Here is a 17,481-nt window from a genome sequence, read left to right as displayed (position 1 = left end):
CTCCACCACAGGAATTGGCGCCCTACCATGTTGTGATCAAGAAGGCCGCGGAGTTGTTATATCTGCAGCTGCCCTCTGTGGAATACAAGTCCAATCTGCTTACAGAGGTGTTGCACTCCCCGACGTCGGCTTCGGAGCCTTTGTTACCTTTCAATGAGGCTCTCTTGGAACCAGTGTTGGAGGTGTGGAAGAAGCCTCTGTCAGCTCCGGCAGTTTGCAGGCAGGTGGCAAGGAGATACAGGGTTGCGCCAGGAGACCCGGATTTTTTATCCACGCATCCTTCTCCGGAGAGCCTAGTGGTGCAGGCTTCATGTTCTAAACATGCTTCGGGTGCTTAACCCCAATCTCCTGCTGATAGGGAGTCATGATCAGGCGGCCAAAAAGACTTTCTCCTCAGGAAGTATGGCGTTGAAGTCATCAAATGCCACATGCTTGCTGGGGCGTTATGTTCATGCCCTGATGGACTCTATAAAAACTTTGGCCCCTAAGTTACCTGAGGGGGATAAGTCGTCCTTCATGGAGGTTGTGGCGGACACTCAGGCAGCTGCCAGGCAGGTGATCCAGTCTGGGCTGGATACGGCGGACTCTGTGGCGAGAATTATGGGGTCGTCCATTGCCGCAAGGAGACAGGCTTGGCTCCGTTCCTCAGGGTTTTCTGCAGATGTCCAGGCCACGCTGGTGGATCTGCCCTTTGATGGACAGAAGTTGTTTGGGGAGAAGGCAGATTCTGCCCTTCAACGTTTTAAGGACAGTAGGTTGACGGCGAAGTCCTTGGGTCTGCAGGTTCCTGCTAGAGGTTCAACTTTCCGTAAGGCTAGGGGATTCGGAAGGTCATCCTTTCGCTCCTTCCGACAGCCACAACAGCAGCAGCAACAACAGCAGCAGAATCCCCTCTATCGCTCCTATAGAGGGAAGCAAAGGGGTCGGAGAGGTTCTGGTCGTAACCCCTCTTCTTCCTCCTCCTCCTCTGCTCCAAATGAGGCTTCAGGGAAGCAGCCCTAGATCCCCCATCCTGGATCATGTAAGGCCTGTGGGGGGTCGGGTGTCCTACTTTCTACGGGGTTGGAAATCTGTTACAACCGACCTTTGGGTTTTGAACCTCGTAGAGACTGGGTACGCCCTTCCCTTTCCGGAGTTTCCTCCCCCTTACCCTCCTTGCCAAGGTTATTGCTCGGAGGACCACCTGCTTCTCCTGCAGAAAGAAGTTCAAGCCTTGTTTCAGAAGGGCGCAATAGAGGTGGTTCCGGAGCAGGAAAGAGGTCAGGGATGCCACTCCCGGTATTTTCTGATCCCCAAGAAGGACGGCAGATTGCGTCCGATTCTGGACCTCAGAATCTTGAATTTTTACCTGAAACAGGAGAAGTTCAAGATGCTGACCCTTGCGCAGGTTCTTCAAGCGTTGCAGCAAGGAGACTGGATGGTGTCGCTCGACTTGCAGGACGCGTACTTCCATGTCCCAATCCTGAAGTCGCACAGGAAGTATCTCCGTTTTACGGTTGGGTCGCAACATTATCAGTTTGCGGTCCTCCCTTTTGGTCTTACTACTGCACCTCGAGTCTTCACAAAGGTGATGGCAGTGGTGGCTGCTCATCTCAGGAGGTCGGGGAGTCCGGTTTTTCCCTACCTGGACGACTGGCTTCTGAAGGCAGAGTCCCCGGAGATGGTGCAGCGTCATCTGCAGGTGACAGCTCAGCTGTTGTTCGACTTGGGTTTTTCAATCAATGTGCCCAAATCTCACCTGGTGCCCTCTCAACGCAACCTGTTTATAGGGGCAGTACTGGACACTACTGTGTGTCGAGCATTCCCTCCTCCTCAAAGGATTCTCGACATTCAGGAGATGGTCCCTTTATTCCACATTGGAGCGGTTGTTCCAGTTCTGAAGGTCCTTCGCCTGCTCGGTCTGTTCGCTTCCTGCATTCTGTTGGTCAACCATGCACGCTGGCACATGAGGGCGCTCCAGTGGTGCCTCCGCAAGCAGTGGTATCAGCACAACGGGGATCTCGGGGAGTCGATCAAGATCTCCGGAGAAGCTGCAGCGGATCTGTCTTGGTGGAGTGTGGAGGGCAATCTGTCCCAAGGAAAGCCTTTCCATCTTCCTCCATCGGTGGCCACAGTGATAACGGATGCCTCCACCCTAGGGTGGGGAGCTCATCTGGGGGATCTGGAGATCAAGGGTCTTTGGTCTCCAGAGGAGAGGTTGTTTCATATCAACCTTCTGGAGTTGCGGGCGATTCGTTTGGCACTCAAGGCCTTCCTCCCTTCCCTTCGCGGTCAGTCAGTTCAAGTCCTGACGGACAACACGACCGCGATGTGGTATATAAACAAACAGGGAGGAGTAGGGTCTCTTTGTCTCTGCAGAGAGGCCTTGCGACTATGGTCCTGGGCTCAGGACCATCAGATTTGTCTGATGGCAAATCATCTGGCTGGGGTGCTGAACGTGCGTGCGGACAGTCTCAGTCGGTAGTTCTCCGCCGACCACGAGTGGAGGCTCCATCCGGAGGTGGTTCGTCGCGTCTTTCGGACGTGGGGGACTCCTCGGGTGGACCTGTTTGCCACCCGAGAGAACGCGCACTGCCCGTCATTCTGCAGTCTCCAGTATCCGATGCAGGGGGCGTTGGGGGACGCGTTTCAGTTGAGTTGGGGCTTGCAACTCCTTTACGCGTTTCCTCCCATACCCTTGATTCCTCGGGTTCTGAGGAAGATTCGCCAAGACCGGGCCCAAGTTATTTTGGTCGCCCCGGATTGGCCAAGAAGGGTGTGGTATACAGATCTTCTCCACCTCTCCTCGTGCCCTCCGCTCCGTCTCCCTCTGAGGGCAGACCTCCTCTCGCAGTCGGAGGGGCAGGTTCTACACCCCCACCTCCAGAGCTTACACCTTCATGCCTGGAGATTGAACGGGGCAACCTGAGTTCCTTCTCTCTCCCACCTGATGTGGTGGACGTTATTTTATCGGCCAGGCGACACTCCACCAAGTCCATATACTCCTACAGGTGGTCTAAGTTTGTAAAGTGGTGTGGAGAGAGGTCCATTGATCCTTTAAAGGCTCATCTTTCTGATGTGCTTCAGTTTGCTCTTTCCTTGGCTCAGCAGGGCTGTGCTGTGGCCACGGTCAAGGGCTACCTTTCGGCCTTATCGGCATTTCTGTGCCTTCCAGATCAACCTTCGTTGTTTAAATCTCCGGTTGTTCTGAGGTTCATCAAGGGCCTTACAAACATGTTTCCTCCTACTCCATTTGTAATGCCTCAGTGGGACCTTAATCTTGTCTTAACCTTTTTAATGGGGTCCCCGTTTGAGCCTCTTCATAATTGTCCTTTGAGGCTGTTGTCCTTTAAGGTGGTCTTTCTTGTAGCCATAACCTAGGCAAGGAGGGTGAGTGAGCTTCAAGCTCTTAGTTCTAAACCCACTTTGCTCGTTCCGTCCTTCAGGATTTTCTGGTATAGAAGGGTGGACACCCTCCTCCGGGAGTGGGGACTGCTGTGGAATCTATTCACAAGGTGAGGAATCCACTGGCAGATGTATCCATCAGAAGAACAAGTTACTTACCTTCGGTAACGCTTTTTTTGGTGGATACAGTATCTGCCTGTGGATTCCTCACCAACCCACCCGCCTCCCCGTTGTCCACCTTTTGTATACCATGAAATAGGTCTTGTTTGAAATGCTTGTATTTTCTCTTGTACATTTGTAGGAAATGCTTGTTTGATTAGCATTCCTTTGTTTTGTATGCTATGTATATGTATTGGTTTTCTATATACTGTGTATACTTGGAATTGTCGTTGGTTCACCTGTTCGCCTCGAACGCACGGAAAAAATGGGTGGAACTGACGTCATCACGCCGACGTGGGCTTCTTATGGCTCCGATGACGTCGTACGGAGTCGCGTGCGGAGCCGATGTATTGTGACGTCGCCCACGTCGACGTGGAATGCTGGGGAAGAAAAATTCAGTGGAATGCTGGCGCAGGGGATATTCACAAGGTGAGGAATCCACAGGCAGATACTGTATCCACCAGAAAAAGCGTTACCGAAGGTAAGTAACTTGTTCGTTTCAAACCACTGCAACGGAAACCGGTGGTCGCCGCTAGGGTTGGGTACTGCTATATAATCTATGCACAGTGTATAATCTGCAGCTCATATGCCTCGAACGGAATATGCTACTTACCAGTATGCATCTGTTCTTGGCATGTAGAGCTGCAGATCTATACACGCCCACCCGCCTCCCCGGCTACCTGTATCCGTTCCAATCTATCTTATTTAGATACAACGCACATGGGTTTCTTTACTATTATCACTACGCTCCATCTTTTCCCTGCTGGCGAAAAACAATCTGAGGATGGAGCCGAAGCCCATGCGCAGTACGGACCGAAGGAGGAGTCACCGAACTCGTGACTTACAAACACTGTCCAAGAAGAAAAACAAACTGCAAACATCCGGGCCCAACACCAGATGGCGATCTATGCACAGTGTATTGATCTGCAGCTCTACATGCCAAGAACAGATGCATACTGGTAAGTAGCATATTCCATATATAGATACATAGGTACATAAAGGTGTAGGAGTGTGGACGGTTTTCATATATGGGTGTGTGTGTGTGTATATATGTATGTATATATAATATATACTTGGGTGTGTAGGGGTATATATGTGTAGGCATGCATACATACGCCACTTACCAGTAACACTCAACGCATGGCGCCTGTGTAAAATATACGAATGCAAAAACAACAATTGATGGACAGAATGCAGAACAATGTCATACATTCACCCCAGTACAGAGATCTGGGCCTAAAACATACAGCATACATAATTTTCTGATAGACAATGCTGCAAATATGACACTATACATACTTTAAACGCAGTTACTTCTAATGGGCAATTAAGTCTCAATCACCAAGACTCAAACCCCAAAATACAAGTACATATCTACGCACGCTACACAGCATTTCATTCACCAATGCAATATGTACTTGCAGCACAACATCATGTTTGCTTCAATGACAAAGGTGAGTCAGCTTCACTAAACGGGCTGATCACCATGATATGGGTGGACTTACCACAACCACACATCTCTCACACACTATGGGTGTGGCGAGCTCACAACCACACTCATCACACACACACTATGGGTGTGGCGAGCCCAAATGGTGGAAGTAGTGTCCTACCACGGAGACTGATCTTGGCACCATAAGGGACCCAGCAACTCTCTAAGGGGAGTTAACCGTGACTTCCCAAACTAAGGCCGGCAACTGGGGTTGACCGTGACCTTTTATGGACACCGTAAGGGAGCCGGTAACTCTTCTAGAGGAGTTGACCGCGTCTTCCAGAGGTATCCCATATGGCCGGAAACTGAGGTTGGCCGCGACCATAAAATTCGCCAAATACGGGGTGGGGGGGGGAGCATGTGGTGGTGTAACACCCTACCACCACATGCTGCACCTACACACATTAACACAAAAGATAAACTAATCAACACCTCTAGCATTGCATATGCCTGCTATATAGCAAGGCAGGTTAACGGGGATAATGTAAGAACACATTCCTCACATCTGGCACGCCGGATAGGGCCTCCTACTTATCACAATATATATGGCACAAGGCATATAATAGGGAAAGGCCTTTTCTTTCCTCTACCCTCCATTGTCTCCTGAGGACATAAACAGGACGCATAAGCATGTAATAACATCCATGTTCTACAAGACCAGAACCACGAAAGGTTAATAAAAAATTTCAACAGGTCAACAGGATACCCATACAGTTGTCTGTTGCTACCAAGGTGAGCATCAAACAAAAAATATGTACTCGCGTAAATCAGCCAGGCACCCCAAAAAACCATTAAGCCATATCTACATAGGGCATTAAAAACCAGCCCATTGCATCAAACATAAATAAATAAACAAGAGCTAGTGGTTGGTAAAAAACCAGATACAAAAAAATAAAAAAATAAAAATATAATAAAAATAGCACTCGCAGAATAAAGCGAGCAAGTCAGGTGTTAACCTACACAAGGATGAATGGGCCGATAAAATTTAAGTATTTTCAATGCAACATCCAGTCGGTTTGTGCCTTATTTTAAAAACAAAGGCAGATATATACACAAGGGAGTACATATATGGGTGCTTTCCTTTGGGTGCTTTCCTCAAAGGAAAGCCATATGGATACCTACTAGGTACACACAACATAAGAACTCCCGTTCTCTCACAAAACAGGTGGTACGCAAAACCATTTGTGTTTTTTTTTTCTTTTTGTTTTAGTATCCTAGGGGAATCAACTACACTTCACTCCCTCCTCCACACTTACAAAATATCGCTACGCAATTGATGCACAATTTTGTGAATCTAGAAGACGTCTATGCTGCAAAACGGAATTATTACTTACCAGTAAGAATAATTTTGCAGCCTAGACTCTTCTAGATTCACATAAAAACCTCCCTCCTCCCCGGTGAAGGAGGAAAAATAAAATAAATAAAGTAAATAAAAGGAGAATTCAAAACATAGTCCCTACATAAGCATAGTACATAAGTACTTCCAAGGGCTTAAAAATAGCTAAGCCTATACATCTCTTTTTAGACATTAAATACGTAGTATATTTAAAAAAAAAAAAAAAAGAAAGCAGCAACTAGGCTGCATATCGCCTATTATATCAACTGATGCCCCCTCTGGGAAGAGGACACACCTAGCTACCTATATATAAATAAATAAAAGATAGTATACAGGTATACCTATGTATGCATATACATGTATATAGAGGTATGTACATATCAATATATATAAATATATATAGGTCACGTTTTACAAATCGACAAGTGTCCCTATAAGCAATCAATATTATACTATACTTATTCAACAAGCAGACAGAATTTCAATGCAGAAGGGGAAAAAATAATCTGAGAGCCTGCACACACACAATGGGGTTTGTAGCCTCACCAGAGGGATCAGGTTTCGCAACCTCCCACAGCAAAAAAAAATAAAAATACAAACGATTTCCGACTCCAACCACTAGATGGCGGAATATGCACAATTTTGTGAATCTAGAAGAGTCTAGGCTGCAAAACTATTCTTATAGGTAAGTAATAATTCTGTTAACTGACTCTCCAGGACTTCTCTTGTATTAATAGAGGCCTCGCTAGGGCCCGTCTTGGGGTCCTCCTGTACTTGAGCAGGTTGCCCCTGGCTCCCTCTGTCTCCAAATAAGATTGGCTTACCTTTCACACCCTTGCCTCTTTTGTGGGGCCTACATCTCCCACATTTAGGGACAGGACCTTCAGGATCCTTGGGACTAGTAGCGGGCTCCCCCTTCTGGGCTCAGACCAACCTCTGGGTGGTCATTTCCTAGGAGACAATCCAGGGGAAGGTGTGGACTGACTACCAGCGTTAATCTTATCTCGCGATTTACTGTTTTCATTCTTACTTTTGTTTAAAAATCACATTCTATAGGCTTTTATAGACTCAATATGTGTCTGTGTTTGCACGTAAGTATATGCTTGCTTATTTTTGTTGTTACCTGTAGACCAGTGTTTCATCCAATATCTCCCTATTTTCCTTTCCCTCATCTTCAAATTTCTTTAATCTCCTACCTGAAGATTGCCAAGGCCTCGCTATGTATATTTCTAAAACTTACTTGCTTCATTTAAGTTTGTTGAAGCATATACAGAGTATTTTTTTGTCTGGTGAAGGAAAGCAAGCAGTGTGTTATGCAGAACTCAGTCAGCACAGTATACTGAGGTGACATGCTGTCTTAGGGTATCCTCAATCTCTAGGGACACTAAGGTTACAGGACGATCTGTGACCTCCCCTGGAGTTGCTGTCACTCTCTTCACCTCTCCTGGCGAGTACTGGTCTCTAGACACTAACCTGTCCACCATTATGGTGTGATTGGCACCTGTTTCACTCAGGGTAGTGGCTGGAATCCCATTCACCTGATGGAAGTGCCTACGCCTACCATTGGGGATCACCAGTTTTCCATCTGGACCCTTTCCCAGCTGAAAACTACTAGGACCTCCTCATCTAAGGTATTCTTTTCAAAAGCTACGCTAGTGTGAGAAAGTTCTTCTTTTGACACGATTAGGCCACCCCACTTTTTGCCTGGAAAATGAGTTTTCAATTGAAAGTGCACAGGGTTCCCTGCCAAACTGGTCCCCTGTGCCAGAACTCCTTTGCTTAAACTGTTTCACGATTGGCAGTTCAGACCCCCCTGTAAGTCCCTAGTAAATGGTACCCTGGTCATTGGAACTGTAGAGGGACCCCTCACCAAGGCTACGCAAACTGCCACTGCAGCATGCATGCTTTGGTGCGTAGAAAAACAACAAAGTCGACATGGCACACTGCCTGTGTGCCATGCCATGCAGCACTGCCTAAGGTACCTCTCTAGCAGGCCTTACAAGCCCTAAGGCAGGGTGCACTATATCTCTGGTGTGGGCACATCTGCATTAGTAGATAATGACCCTACAATATTTAAGTCTATCCTTTATATTGTAAGTGGCAGTAAAGCCATAGAGAGTACATGGGCTGTAATCTTGACAACTCAAGTTCCCCAGCCCCATGATGACTTTACTGAACCCAGGAGTGTTTGGTACCAAACTACTCTAAATAATTCCACACTGATGCCAGTGTGGAATTTATTGAAACATGCACCCAGAGGGCACCTCGGAGGTGCCCCCTGAAAACTTACCAACCCTGGTGTGGTCTCTGACTGGCTTTAGGCAGCCTGCCTCCACCAGACATGTTTCTGGAACCCTTGGCCGAGAACCCGTGCTCTGAGGCCAGAAACTAAGCGCATCCTAGGTGTAGGAGTCACACTAATCTCTCCCCCCCCCCCCCCCCCCCCCCCCCCCGAGAGCAAAGCTTTAAAGGCCTTGCCGCCTTTGAAATGCTGTCCCCAACCCCTGCAGCTAGCAGAAGATGGCAGCCCCTTGTTCAAACCACCACTTTCGGAGAGAAAACCGGCGAAAAAACAGAAAGAATAGGTGGTGTGCACCCTTTTGACAAATCCAACTCTCAGGTGCAGGAGGCAAAGTGAAGCACATTTTTCAGTGCCCACAATCTGGAAGTTGGTGGACTTATCTAAATCAGGTCTAGGGCTATGCCCCTCCTCCCACAGGAGGGTGGAATAATGGTGTAAACACCCTAGTTACTTGGCTCCATCCCTACCGGCCTGTCTGTATCCCTCGATGATCCTGCACTAAAAGGCGACCCGTCCTGCAGCACAACAACCTCCAAAGCCTTTGGAGAACTGCCTGCCTTCGACAAAGACGAAGAATCTTCCCTGTTCAGAAGAAATCAACTTCAAAGAACGAAGACCTCTGCCATGAGGAACCGTGAAACCACAGCCGGATCCACCTCTGCACCAGACGCCAACAGCCCGAGTCAACGTGGTCTACTCATTCTGTGAAGGTTCCCCAGTGCTTCTGAGGAAGAGTCCACTGTGGGCTGACCCCTGCCGGACTCTACCTCGACGCCTGCAGCCTCAACTCGGACTCCCTCTGACCGTGACCTGCCTGGTAAGACTTTTTTGATGCCTAAAGACACTCCTGTTCCTGAAGCCCTTTGACCTTGGGGATTGTGACTAATGGTGTCTCTACATCCCCTTGCATCTCTTCTTACCTGGGCAGCTGTGGGTTTTCTTGGTCTAGCCTCGTGGCCTGAGCCTGCAGACTTTCTTCAGGGCTGATATCCCCCCATTGGTTTGCTTTGGAAGCCTGATGCTGTGCTGGCACTCTGCACCCAGCCACCCTGTGCCGCTGAGGTTGTAAGTTGTGTGTTGCCTTGTGGCCCCCTGTGCCTACCTTAACCCCAGAGACTGTTACCAAAACACTTTACTCACTTATGAGCAGCATCTCTTCAATTACCCCCTTTCTCCAACGGATAACATTGGTACCAGATTCCAAATTTGAACCCTGCACCCAGCCGCCCCTGTGCCACTGGAGTTGCATATTTGCTACTTACCTGAACCTTGCCTGCTGCTGATTATTGATCCTGAAAACCAAGACTGTAATTTGTACACTTACATGCAAAACCGCATTCTTGTTTAGCTCTTGTAGGGCAGCCTTGCTGAAATGAAAGTTGCACTGTCCATTTTTTAAAGTGCAAAGTATTTCTTATGAGAAACTTACTTACCTACTTACATATTTCTTGGAATTAAAATGTATCTTGAAAGAAGCGTTTTTTAAAAATAAAATTGTTGTGGATCTCCTTTTTGAGTCTAGTCATTTATTAATCACTGTTTGCATAACAAATGTCTTATAGTCCTCTGTGTTAGGCCTAAGGCTGCTCAACGACACTACCACTTAGTACTTTGGGTTTACATTGAGCCCCGTACACTTCTGGGGGAATCTACCTGCAACTATCCACCTCAGTGCTAACCACCTTCTTGGGTAAAGCTACATCCTCTCAGTGGTATCCAGGCTGCTGGCAGTCAGAATACACCTGCTCTTGTCTAAGTTTCTTTAGGTCTGGGTCACCACTGCTCTACTTGCTACAGGTGGTCTTGATCTTTAACCCCCGTCACCGTCTTTGTAGATTTACTACTTTCCTTCTTTCCCTTCTCTGGGCCTATTGCACCGCTCTTGGAATTACTTCCCTTGGTCTTCTTGGGTACTCTTGTCCTAACCCACTCATCAACTGTCTTGCCAGGCTCTCTTGGGTTAGTTAGCTTTGAGTCTACTAGATGTTGGTGTAAGTTCTCAGAGGGGCAATTTGTGAGGAAGTGCTCCTTGACCATCAGATTATAGAGCCCTTCATAGGTACTAACCTGGTTACTTTTTACCCAACCATCCAGTGCCTTTACTGATATATCTATACAGTCCACCAATGGCTGTGCTGCCCCCTTTTTTGCTGTGCTAATCTTTTGTCTGTATTCCTCATAAGTGAGACCAGACCACTTGACAAGTGCTGACTTCGTGGAGGGGGTAGGATTCGGTTACCTCATCCTCAAGTGTAAGCATTAAACATTCACCATTTTTAGGATCAGAACACATGCATTTAGTCTTTTTTAGCAGGGCTCAGCGCTTTTCTGAGCCATTACAACAGTACCTAGTAGTCAAAATGAAGGCATAAAGTGGGGGGTAAAACTGCCAAAAGCCTGTTTCCTTACACTTGCCCTTCCACATTAGTGCTCATTCCTAGAAATATGATGGCCCTGACACAGTAGTGATAACACCTCGCAGCATGCTGGCCTTTGCACAATGTTGATAATCCCCATCAAGATTAAAGTTCAGACAGGCTCATAAAAGAGAAGAACCAGTGAACATAATTATAGCTAACGTGGCAGGTTAGTGTTCATTCTTAGTTAACATCTCCAGAATAGAAGGCAAATGTATTGGCTATTGCCATTACCTGGGTTCTTGTGAGGGCAAAACAAGGCAAAACATATTTTATTTGTAAACGGTAGTTTCTAAATGGCTAAAAGGGTCAATAAGTTGATGGCCAATGCTGAACTAGTGTATCACTCACAATGGAAAAAAATAGAACATTTTAAACCATTTTTAAGGGGCCCTAGCACCCAGCCACCCAAGTATACCTTGTGTAAATCCCTCAGATTTGTATGTTTTTTTGTAAAGAAAAGTTGTGGTGCTTGTGATGCTGAGAGATCATGTCATGAGACACTGTAAGTGAAATATTGATGTTTATATAACGTCTTGGTCGCAATACTTCCTACTTGTAACGCCTCAAGCACAAATTTGTCAGAACATCAATGCATCCAGAGATCCATGGTGCCTGGGCAGTTCATGTCTCCCGAGTACTTATGATGTTGGTATACTTCATGGAGGTTGGGGCCCTATAAAACTAAAAGGCCCCTTGTGGTAATGTGTGGCCGCAAAGTCATAAACCCTAGAGGGAAATTTGGCACAAGATCACAAAGTTGAAACAGGGTACCAAGGTGCACCAGTTAGCCAAGAAAGGCTCTGTTCTGATTTGTCAGTTGCAAGAGTGGCAATGGTGTCAAATGATAGTGAAGTCAGACGAATATGTTGATATTGGCATCAAAGCATCGTCATCTTTACAAAATACGTATTCTTGCACAAGGACATGAAGATTTTAACAATGTAAACATGTCGAAGTCTTTTGAATCATGAAAACCATACTCCAAACATCAACGTAGACAGAGTATCACAAGACATTTTACATCCTCTGTCTAATCAAATTCAAAACTCCCACTTCTTGCTCTAGACTATCATATGAGCAGGAAAGTAAATCATTGAACCGTAAGTTAATAAAGATATTTGCCTAACGTTTTCTGTTTGCAGTTGTCTTTCAAGGAGCATATACCTGAACTGTTAAAAAGAGATAGCGTAGTTAAAGTCTTGAACTGCACCGCTCTTGTGTGAAAGGTCCACTCCAGGAACCAGAAATCTGAACTGAAGGTAGCCTTTGTAGTGACTTAATGATATTTTCTTTTGAGTGCCAAGAACCCAGAGTCTTTGGAGACCCTACAACCCACACCCCGGGCATCTGTTTTCTTGTAATACACCAACTCGGGCTACCAAGGAGCGAGGGGAAAAAACTGAGTGGCCTCCTTGAGATTTAGAGGGGCTGCAAACCTACTGCTTTTGGGGCTCATCATTCCTACCGAAGTTAATGAGCAACATGAGAAGCTAGATTAGTGTCCCTATTGCGCACTCAAATATTCACTCTACCCTTACGTCGCACAACTCCCGAACTTTGTTGCTTCCTTTTCCTGTAGATACCTTTCCCTCTTTCCTACCCCCTCTCTTTCCACCCACAGAATCGGATTACCATTTGCAGTTGGCATTTAGTAATGAGCTGGTCATCCCAAACACTTTGTTACCCACCCAAGTGTTATATGTGCTTTAAAAAAAAAAAATCCTCACCTTTTTGTGTTCTTTGGTCTTGACATTCCCCCTTTAACCAACCCAGCCAATTTAGTTTTTCTCCCTACCACATGAGCATCCACTTGAGCTCTCCCTTTTTGAAGGAGGGAGACCCAGATAGGCGAAGAGCAATCTTCTCCAGGCAGGAATACCTGAAGTGTTCTTCATAGAGGACTGTAGTGTGTGTTTTGAATGGATTATGCACTTAAGTCTACATTAAAATATTTCCAGAGGTCATCTTATGCAGAAAATGTACATGTCTGTTTCTTCCTCTACCTAAGTGTATTGTTAGACCTTTTCCTATAGAATAAAAAAAAAAAGACAGAGAATCTTAGAGTTCAGCTATCCTGGTGCTCCATTCTGGATCTGAAGTAACTTTTTGGCTCCCTAATCTACAGTGCAGTGGCTCTTCATCTCAAATTGGACGCCTGTGAAAACAGTTTGCTCCACTTTTTTTTTTTTTTAAGGGGGAAAATATTAAGGAGTTTGTCAACTATGAAATATTCATATATTCCTTGTACTTGTAGCCATAAGTGCATTCTGAAAATCTGCCATCCCTTTAGGATTTGTGCTAATCATTGAAACTTGGCTGACATCGATTCTGCAGGGTAAAGTAAGCCCTCTTCCACCACCATTTGACTGTGCATTCTGCAGCAGAGGCATATGTTTGATAGTTGGTGCAGAGAGTTTTTTTTTTTTTTGTTCGACTGTGCCATTTGGGTAAGGCTGAGGGCTGACTAGTTTTGCAGAAGTGCCTTCCTGAGCGGTGGGGTCCAAATAGGACTTTAACACACTGCAGTTTTTCTGTTATCTTGTGCTGCATGTCTGTCCACCTTTTATTTAATTTTGCAGTTTCAGAGAGAATTCTTATAGAGGTCACTGGCTGCTACATGATTGCTACTTTTTTTTTAAAGGAAAATATAAATGTTACTTCTGTGTGGACATAGAGAAACATTATTCCTCTTGTGACCCGTTCTGCGATCCCACACTCTGTTGGACCGAGCAGTGTTTGATTTCACTTAAGACTTCCATGATTAAGCAGATTACAAGTAATGTACATTTTCTGTCTGTGAAAATCCTCTTTTAAGTCATATTTTTGCCTGCCCCTCTAGCTACGCAGTCAGCACAATGGTATGCGTGGGGTCCCCCGAACATGCAGTGCCGCCTCTGTGCCTCATGCTGGATCTACTGGAAGAAGTATGGAGGGCTGAAGACTCCCACACAGCTCGAGGGTGCTACACGAAGTATCACGGTAAAGAAACTGATCTATTTAAACACTCTTTCTTATACAAGAGTGCAAAGACAATGGCTGGCATATGGAGCCCTGTTTCTTGTACTCTGGCACTAGTTGTAAACCCTACTTACCTGCACAGATTCTGGTGGCCCTCTGGCCCATACTTTGACCAATTCAAATCAGAATTTAAAAATTGTAGTCCTGAGATGGGCAGATGCCTAACACCACTAAGGTATTTCTGATCAGTTGAATTCACCTATTCCACAATGCCTTTTTCCTTTGCCTCTTGTTCCAAAATACAGCAGAAAGTGCAAAATGGTACTGGCCGACATTCATTGACCCAAATGATTTTGGTCCTCTGTTGTGCTTGTACTGACCATTTCTATTCTGTTCCCTTTACCACAAAGTAGGTTTCTGTGCTGCTTTTACAAAGGGACATGGTTTAAGACACTGCCAAACAATTCCTGAGCTTACCTATTTGTTGCCATAGGAGTAGGGCTACAGCCATGTTTGTGTCTGAGTATTCCAGTAACAGTAAGAGATCCCTCCACTGAAAATCTATTTGATCAATATACTTTTGTTGCTAGGCTCCAGAAAATCAAATTAATCCTCTGTCTTCTTGTTTGGACAAGTTATTTTATGGTTTTTTCACTGGAAAATCTCTGGCATCCAAAGGAATACATGTAGGAGCAACAGGGTCTAGTAGAATTTCCAAGTTAAAATATTTTTGGTCAGGAGTGTTAAAAATTGGCATGTGCTGTGTGAAGCCTTTTCTTGTGGTGCTTAGGTTGTCTGATTGTTTGACAGTATCATATACAGGTACTGTTTTCTTACAGTGATGGTCCAAGGTCACCATACTGGTGCACATTATACTACAGAGTTGTTGTAGCGTGAATCTTATCTGGATTTATATACTGTGCATTATTCTGCCATTCGGTAGTTGAGTCTGGAATTTTCCTCCTTTTCTTTTTTTTCTTTTCCTATTGCTTGGATGTTGTCTAACACCATTTGGTAGCATGTCTGTTACATGTGTGACCCGTAAGAGCCCCTTTTCCTGATCACCATCTTCAGATTCTTTTTTAGGTGCGCCGTGCGGGTAATCTGACTCGATAGCAGGTGAAAGGGGGGTGGTCGAAGAATGTGCATTTGGGCTGTGTGGGGCTCGAGGGGTAGTTGGGGATGGAGGAGGAAAGTGGTGTGACTATAGGAAGCTGCCTTTTAGTATAATGTACCAAAAAGAGGTTGTTGAGAACTGGGCTTTTGTTGCAGTTACTACTCTCCTCACACACAATTTTTATCTCCTTATTAGCTACTGGATGCTGAGGTTCCACTCTTGACAGTGTACCGAGGCTTGCTAACCAGACCTCTTAGCTAGTGCTCCTTCCCTAAAACAAGGTGTTGTCTGATTGTGCTACAGACAATGGACTTTAGCACCTCTGTAAGTCTCTAGTAAATGGTACTCCAGGTACCTAGGGCATGGGTACTAAAGAGTCTCTAAGGGCTACAGCATATCTTATGCCACCCTAAGAGACCGACATACATATTCCACTCGGACTGCTATTGCAGGCTGCGTGACATGGTGCAAACCAGGAGTGAAAACAGGACTCGACACGCTCTGTCATGCCAAAGTCACTGCATTGAATATATGCAAGTCATCCCTACAGTAGACCTTTAAGCCGTAAGGCAGGGTGCATTATATTTTATGTGAGGACATATCTGTAGGGAGCTGGCTCTGTATATACTATACCAAAGTAAGGTATAGTGTGCACAGTCCAGTGGAAACCCAAAGGTAGGCAGAGGTAAAAGTAGATAATACCTTACTCTCTATTTGTGGTAGTGTGGGCGAGCAGTACGTTATCAGAGGGTACTGTTAAGCATTTGTTGTACACACTCAATCAGCAAGTGATGTCAACCTCTCAAAGACTGAACTCAGACCAATTTGATTGTATAAAGATATTTAGTTGTATTTATTTTCTAGAACCAAGCAAGCCTGGCACAGGTAAGTGTAAATGGTACTGTTCGAGGCATATGAGCTGCAGATTACACACTATGCATAGATCGCCATCTGGTGTTGGGCCCGGATGTTTGCACTTGTTTTCGTCTTGGAAAGTCTTTGGATGTCACGAGGTAGGTGACTACTCCTTTGGATCATAGTGCCCATGGGCATCGGCTCCATCCATCGGGCTCGGATGTGTTCTCGCGCTCCAGTTCGGAACCGTTAACGGTTTTCTCTTTCGACACGCAATCCTTTCCTTCTCGACGGTATTGTTTCGATCGCGTTTGCCCAATCCACGCGACTCTTCAACTTAGAAGTCTTCGATTCCGGTCGTCGACGAAGGCCTTCGGGCCTACCTGGGCCTCATCTCCAGCTCATGGAAAGGACGCCATTCAAAAAGTGTACTCTATGAGGGGCGAAGTTTCCCCACACCGACCTGCATGAGGTGTGCAACCTCTGCCTCTCACCGGAGCACGAGGCCAGAGACTGTCCAGCTTGCGCCTCCTTCCGCTCCAAGAAGACGATCCGGGACCGACGAGCTAGAAGAACAATGGCTCGCTCGTCATCTTCGATCCCCGACGACATCTTCCAGGAAGGCGGCGATGTTCCAGAGCAAGGTCGGGTTGAAGAAGGCCTCATCAGCACCTCTGAAGCAGATGACTCCGTCGAGGACATCACTCCAGCTCAGAGGGCCGTGAGTACAGACGTCGACCCTGACCCAAGCTTCCCCCCCCCCCCCCCCCCCCCCCCCCTCCTTCGACACTATCAAAAAAGGCTTCGGTACCACCCTCACCTTCGGGCCCAGGTGCATACCGAGAGACTGCTTCCCATGTCCCGCCTTCGAGCCCGGTAAAGAAGCCTGCTAAGCCTTTAGGTGACTCGGGCTTGAGTCAGCCTACCCTCGGTGCCGAAAAACATACACATGCACTGAAAAAGAAGAAATCCTCTTCCTCATCCACGCCGATTGCTGCTTCGACATCCAAGCACACTTCGTCGAAGGCTAGCACCAGTTCCTCGGCACCAACAACCCCATCGGAGCCAACCAAATAAAGACCACCAAAGGGACCCGACTCCCATTCTTCGAAGCCAAAGACCTCGGAACTGAAAAAACAACAGGTTACATCGGACAAAGACACTGCAAAACTGCACGGTTCCAAACCTAGAATCGCTACAGAGTTGGCGAAAAAGCATACGGCACCGAAGCCGTTGACTCCGAAGGATCTGCCTCCCACAGAAGAACTGTTTCGTCCAGATCCTACCCAAAAGACTCTTGTGAAGGATCCTAAGACTGATCACTTAATGCTTAGCATCAAGAAAAGACCCTTAGAGACGCCTGCACCGGCTCCACCACCGAAAAAGAGACTTTGCTACCTCTCCATTAAGGATCCTTTCTCCTCTTCCTCCGCCTCCCCCACCACCACACCACTCTCC

The 17,481-nt window shown here is 46.4% G+C and overlaps 1 protein-coding gene across 2 annotated transcripts in view; it reads left to right on the top strand.

The window, feature by feature from the left end:
• The window catches only part of MTA2 (metastasis associated 1 family member 2), a 521,443-nt gene that overhangs the window by 265,336 nt on the left and 238,626 nt on the right, over window positions 1-17,481 (top strand). For both annotated transcript variants that reach the window (XM_085626074.1, XM_085626073.1), the window contains exon 13: window positions 13,933-14,072. In XM_085626074.1, coding sequence (XP_085482200.1) covers window positions 13,933-14,072 — 140 coding nt within the window. The remainder of the gene's footprint in view (window positions 1-13,932; window positions 14,073-17,481) is intronic.

Source organism: Triturus cristatus, chromosome 9 (assembly GCF_964204655.1).
Source record: "Triturus cristatus chromosome 9, aTriCri1.1, whole genome shotgun sequence".
Taxonomy (NCBI): Eukaryota; Metazoa; Chordata; class Amphibia; order Caudata; family Salamandridae; genus Triturus; species Triturus cristatus.
The sequence above is the reverse complement of the archived record's forward strand: the minus strand, read 5'-3'. Positions and strand labels throughout refer to the sequence as shown.